The sequence below is a fragment of the Danio rerio genome, chromosome 17 (assembly GCF_052040795.2).
Source record: "Danio rerio strain M-AB ecotype USA chromosome 17, GRCz13ab, whole genome shotgun sequence".
Classification (NCBI taxonomy): domain Eukaryota; kingdom Metazoa; phylum Chordata; class Actinopteri; order Cypriniformes; family Danionidae; genus Danio; species Danio rerio.
The window spans coordinates 50,968,283-50,974,944 of NC_141037.1; the positions used below are offsets into that span (position 1 = coordinate 50,968,283).

General features: G+C 42.5%; 1 protein-coding gene across 1 annotated transcript; it reads right to left on the reverse strand.

Moving 5' to 3' along the window:
• Positions 1-414: 414 nt before the first annotated feature.
• Positions 415-5,665, reverse strand: LOC101883153 (uncharacterized). The gene is made up of 2 exons (XM_087291041.1): positions 5,485-5,665; positions 415-5,280 (listed from the first exon to the last, which is right to left on the reverse strand). Exon 2 carries the CDS (start codon positions 2,961-2,963, stop codon positions 417-419), a length of 2,547 nt encoding a protein of 848 aa, XP_087147167.1. The 5' UTR covers positions 2,964-5,280; positions 5,485-5,665; the 3' UTR covers positions 415-416.
• Between the last annotated feature and the right edge of the window lie 997 nt (positions 5,666-6,662).

A 6,662-nucleotide genomic window follows, 5' to 3' on the forward strand; every position in this document is an offset into this window, starting at 1 on the left:
AGCAATGAAACAACGCAGGCCATTGATAAAGGCATCGGTGGACATGTCATCCAGCATCTCAATATGGATGGCTCTGCAACAGAAACAGGTAAAGAGAAGTCCATACCTCTTGTTTGACTTGCGACCTTTGCTGGTGATGAATGGACCGAAAACATCCATCCCGCTGTATGTGAATGGAGGGGATGGCTCTATGCGCTCTGAGGGTAAGTTAGCCATTTTTTGCTCTTCTGTAGGTCCACGTAACTTGCGACATCTCACACATTGTCGTACAAAGGAAGCTACAGTCCTGTTAACTCCCGTAATCCAGAATCCTCTTGATCTGATTTCATTTATAGTCATTCCCTTTCCTTGATGAGCCATCTTCTCATGACAATCAGCAATCAAGAGTTTTGTAAGTTGGTGCTCCTTCGGAAGTATCACTGGATACTTAACAGCATTAGGGATAGATGCCTCACAAAGTCTCCCTCCCACATCAGCAATCCATCTTGGTCGACAAAGGTGTCAAGATTGTATAGTCTGTTGCTGCGAGGTAGTTGTTTGCCCTTACGGAGTAAAGTTATCTCCTCTGCATATGTCTGCTTCTGTAAGTCCTTGATTATGATACATAGTGCATCATTCCGTTCCGCCAATGTACTGTGATTATGTGACTTGTCTTTCCTGACACGACGTATTAAACGTGCAACAGCTTGGATAGCTTTGGACCATGAGGACAACTTGGTGAGACGGTCTGACAAACATGAATACTGTACAGTTTGCGTGTTGAGTGACTGAACCTTCTTGACTTCAGGGTCGCCAATTGGAAGCTGCTTGCTGATTTCCATAGGTGGAGGTATTTGCTTTTCCCATAAAACTTTAGGTCCTCTAAACCAGTTGGAAGTGACAAGATTGTTAACACTTAGACCACGCGATGCGTAATCGGCTGGATTTTCATCTGAGCAAATGTACCGCCACTGTTGAGGAGTTGTGGTGCGGTGAATCCTTTGTACTCTATTTGCCACAAACGTGTGGAAACGGCGGGCTTCATTGTTTATGTAGCCTAACACCACTTGTGAGTCAGTCCAGAAAAACGCTTCTGCATCTGCCAGGTTCATTTCCTCCTTCAACATGTCATTCACTGCAACTGACACCACTGCGGCAGCCAATTCTAGCCGAGGAATTGTTGTGATCTTGAGTGGGGCCACTCTAGATTTTGCCATGAGCAACGAACAACTGATGTCACCTTGCTCGTTCTCGAGTCCGAGATATGAACACTGACCATATCCACTCATGCTGGCGTCTGAGAAGTGGTGAATCTCTCTCCTTATGATTCTCCCAAAGCCAGAAGGCACAATACAACGAGGCACTTCAATCTTTTCTAGATTAACTAGATCTGCCTTCCAGTGTTCCCATGCTGATTGTAGATCAGCGGGTAAGTTATCATCCCAACCCATACCACTTCGGCACATTTCTTGCAGAATGGTCTTTCCTTTGAGTACAAAGGGGGCAAGAAAGCCTAAGGGATCAAACAATGAGGCCACTATGGACAGTATCCCTCTACGAGTTGCTGGTTGGTCCTTAACAGTGATACGGAATTTGAAATTGTCTTGTTCCAGACTCCAGTATATGCCCAAAGCTCTTTCCAAAGGCTGATCAGTGAGAGCAAGATCGACAGCTGTAACATCTACCGCACACTCTGAGGGTGGTATTGTCTTCAAGACTTCCTTGTCATTAGACACAAACTTGTGAACCCTTAAGCTTCCCAGTGCACAAAGCTGACGAGCTTCTTCAGCCAATTTGATGGCCTTCTCTGTGCTTTCAATGCTGGAAACTCCATCATCCATGTAGAAATCTTGCATATTAAATTGCGAGCCCAGAGGATACAGACGTTCACCTTCTCTTGCAAGATGCTTCAGCCCATAGTTAGCGCATCCAGGGGACGATGAGGCTCCAAACAAATGCACTGTCATGCGGAAGGTTTGAGGCTGTGAATTGAAATCTCCATTTCTCCACCATAGAAATCGTAAATAATCACGATCCGCATGGTCTACATGAAATTGGTGAAACATTTTCTCCACGTCACACATTAGGACTACAGGGTACTGTCTGAACCTCAAAAGGATGCCAGTTAAGCTGTTCATCAGATCTGGGCCAGTTAGAAGATGGTCGTTCAAGCTAGTTCCCTTGTATCTGGCTGAACAGTCAAAAACTATACGCAATTTCCCTGGCTTTTTCGAGTGGTACACTCCGTGATGTGGTATGTACCATCTTTCTCCTTCTCGTCCTTCCTCAAACACCTGTTCTGCATTACCCTTCTCTATTACTTCCTCCATGAATGTTACATAATGCTCTCTGTACTCCTGATCCCTCATTAATCTCCTCTTCAAATGTTGAAGTCTTATGACAGCAAGAGGTTTGTTATCTGGAAGATATGGTCTTTTCCTGAATGGCAGGGGCATTTCCAGATGACTATCCTTGTTCAATCTGATATTCTTTTCCAGCTTTCTCAGAAACATGATGTCCTCCTGAGACGTCACTTTAGTGTGCCCTTCTGTATCCTTGAAATCAGATTCCAGCACTTTTATCACATCTGTGGGAGTTACTGCAGGTATTTCCTTGATAGACACTCTATGACACATGGCAGCACTGCTTTGGGACTCAAAATGTGTTAAGGAAGGACCTATAATGCTCCATCTGAGGTCCGTGCGAACAGCATATGGTTCATTCTCCGTTCCAAGAATTACTTCTCGGGGCGCTAGCGCTCTGGAACAATTGTATCCTATCAATAGTCCAACCTCACAATTTTGAAGTGGGGGAATTTTGTCTGCTAGAATGGCTAGATGTTTCCAATGACTTGCAGTCTCCATTGTAGGGATGTGTGCGTGATCCACAGGAATGCATTCTTTGGTGTATGCAGGGGGTAGATCTATAATCAGTGAGGAATTGAAACCTCTAACTCGAAGACCAGAAATCCTTTCACTTGACATCAAGGAGTCCTTTCCAACTAAAGTAGTGAGTTTAAGCGTCACGGGACAGGAGTCGACTTTAAGACTTTTGCATACTGCAATTCAATAAAGACTGAATCGCTTTGTGTGTCTAACAGAGCATAGACGAGCTTCTCAGAAACTGGGTCTTTATGTGTGGACAACCACACTGGCACAATCATAGAGGTGTTAACAGGCGTGCATCCAGATTCTACTCTCAATGACATGGTCGCAACTCCTTCATGGACATTTTCTGGGCTCTGAGCAGAAGAAGACCTCACCTTTCTATTGAAGCTGTCATCATGTAGGCAGGTAGGGTGTCTTCCCTTACAGGTGTTGCAGCAATGTCGGGAGCGGCAGTCCTTGGCACTGTGACCCAGCCTCAAACATCCATAGCACAATCTTGTATCCTTTACGAACTGTCTACGTTCTTCAAGAGACCTTGCAGAGAATTTAGAACATTCATGAATTTGATGTTCACCATTTTGACAGAACAGACATGGCTTATTGACCTTTCCAGTGGGCTTTGAATTATCATGCTGTGTGACAGTCTTTGTATGGAAGACATTAGCTTTAGGTTTACTGACCTTGAAATAATTTTTCTCTTTGTTAGGTTCTGAAACATGAAGGGCATGAAAGGATGTGACTGGATTACAGGCAACTTCAGCTTCAACAGACATGAAATGGGCAAATTCTCGAAAAGTTGGAAAATCTTGTGTTTCACTCAGCGTTTGTGTGGTTTGACGATTCCAGCGGGCAGCCGCCCAATCAGGGAGTTTGCTTACAAGCTTCCTATTCTCTTCGCAATCATTCAATATTTCCAGTCCCTTTACATGTGGCATTGCATCCTTACATGAGTTCAAGAAATCAGAGAAATTTCGAAGTCCTACCGAGTCCTTGGATTGAATTTTAGGCCAGTATGCGAGTTTCTCTCTGAATGCTCGTTGTATGATGAATGGCTGTCCGTAGCGATCTAGAAGCCTCTTCCACGCGTCCTTGTAAGCCTCCTCATCATTTCTGTAAAAGATACCATCTAGCACTTTCAGAGCAGGCCCAGTAACGTACTTCTTCAGGTAGTATAACTTGTCTCCTGAAGAGATATGTCTTTTATCAATGAGTGATTGAAATGAAGCCTTCCACTCTATGAAGTGAATGGGGTCACCACTGAAAACTGTGGGCTCTGGCATAGGAAGTCTGTTTAGTGTTATGCTATCTTGGACAGCCTGCGCTAATTGAGACACATCAGCGTTGGGACTCTGTGATAAAATGTTAGGCGTTGGATTAACGGAGGATAAGTATACTGGTTTATGCGTGGGAGGGCTTACAGGTTGCTGCAGCCCTTCATCTTGATTAACAGTGTCAACAGTTTCTTCCTTGTCATACACCTCCAGTCTTGCTCTAGCTGCTCTTACCTCCTTCATCGCTTGGAGCCTTTCAAACTCGCCTTTTTGAGCCTCAAGTTCTTTTCTTTGCTTCTCTTCTAGAAGTCGTAATTTTCCTCTTTGCTCCCTTTCTTCTATTACAGTAGCATATTCTGCTTCCTTAGCTGCTAGCTCTGCTGCTGCCTCTATGCGTTTAGCCATTAGTATAGAATTCAGAGAGGGTTGACTTGAAACAGTAGAACCATAAACAGAGCGAGCGTAGTCTCGTTCAAGCAGCTCACGTAAATGCCCCTTTACGGTTTCATTGTCAAAGCCTCCATCTACCCCTGAGATCCTCTCGTATGCAATTTTTACTATATCCTTTGTAACAGCATCACAAGCATCAATTTTCCTTCTCATATCAGTGGGTGGAGTTACATAACTTCTAACCCTTATGTATGCATTCATCACACTGTCCTTTTCCTTTTCCAATGAGTCTATGAGTGATGCTAATTCACTCTCAGAAATGTCTAATTTCAACTGACTTCTTGCTTTCCGAGCCTCAGCCTTCCATTTTTCATATGCATGCATAAGCTTTCTTTCTGCTTTATGAGACTCCTCCCTTTGATATGCAAGCATCCTGTCTGTCTGAGTTTGTTCACGGGTAGAGCGACGTACATTTGTGTCTAATTCTTCAGATTGAACTTCTATTTCTTCATCAACTTCTTTGTTTTGAACATTATCAATTTGTTCGTTTACTTTTGCAGGAGTGCACAAATTGGAACCGTGATCCGTCATCATTTACATCAGCAAATAATGTCAGTGGGTGTAAGCTCTTACTGTAACAGCCCGGTTGGAGAAATAAAAGGAATAAACTCATGCACTGATGTTGCACTGTCCTCCTTTGTGCCTTTATTGTTGTGATAGCCGTCCTTAAAGACTGTACAACACCGTAAGAGCTAAGAACAGATGAATAAACACAAATAGAAAAGATGTAATGAATAATAGTTCACATAATAAGACAAAACAATAAACTTAGTGACAATATTATAAAGTATCTGCAAATATATGACTAATTTTACGATAAAATAGCAATTTAAATTATTAGCAAGCTAACAGATGCATCAAATTTTAGCAATATGTATAAAAATGTCCTCATCTACCTTGTTCTCCCTTCCAACCAGGTGTTCAAACAATGAAGATGAACAGAACAAAAAACAAACTCAAATATGCATTAAATCTCTCCTAAATCAGTCCTTAAATGTAACATTAGCTCCGTGCATTTCTCTGTGCAAGCGATCGCTCTCTCCCTCGTGCTAGGCGCGCTTCTCCGATCTCCCTGCTTCCGTGATCTGCGCGCGCTCGCGCACCTGACCACTTCCGGCAAGCCGCGCGTCAAAATAAGGGTCTCTATAGGCTAAATAACTTAGTGCAAAGCGGAGTTCAAATAAATAACAAAAACACAACAATTTTTTAAAGAAATAGAGAAGTAATTAAAAGCAGCATAAATAATTAAGACTGAAACCTAACTTAAATAACTTGGGGTTATTTACACGTTGAGAGGCGCCTCTTATGAATGGTTTACTAACGGACGCAAGCATTTTAAGTGCTGCTTATGCACCCTGCACGCCTCGCGTTTTTGCTGTTGCGCGCTGTGCTATCTTAGTTGAAAAATAGTCAACTCTCAGTGGAAACAGCTCGTTACGTCACTCGCATCTGTTTCATTCCCCAATCAAATGACAACAGGTGCTGGGTTTCCACTGAGGTGCCTGCAATGTTTATGTGGCCAAAGCAACAAGGGAGATTTTTGAAGATGGAGGAGAGACCTGTGGTTGCTGATTCAAGTTATCCAGAGCTGTATGACTTCACAAATATTGAATATCACAATATTATTCGATATTAAAGTTATATCGATATCAACAGCAACACTCTCGCAAAATACCCAGCTGATTCAGTCATGGCCTAGCAAAAAAAAAAAAAAAAAAAAAGGCAACAAAAGGCAACAAAAAGGCAGTGTGGTGCGCCTTGTAGTTTTGCAATGTAAAGGCACATTCGTGTGATTGGCCCCTAAGACTGCCATAAATGTGGTTGGTGTTGTGATCTCATTCCTTTCGAGTATGCATGGTCATTAGCTTGGGCACTCTGATAAAATGCAGTTTTTGTTTGATTCAAATGTTTAGAAACTAAACTTACAAGACAGATGTTGTTTAATTTTATTGGTGATTCCAAATATGTAATGTAATCATACATTTGGCAAACAGTTTTAGAGAATTTGATGTTTCCTCATTCAGACAGAATGCGATTTTTCAGATGTTTCAGAGATGGTGGAATGACTTGCCTT

What these genes read in the sequence shown, in the direction of transcription:
- LOC101883153 (XM_087291041.1), bottom strand. Translation starts at nt 2,963, where the DNA reads ATGTCAAGTGAAAGGATTTCTGGTCTTCGAGTTAGAGGTTTCAATTCC.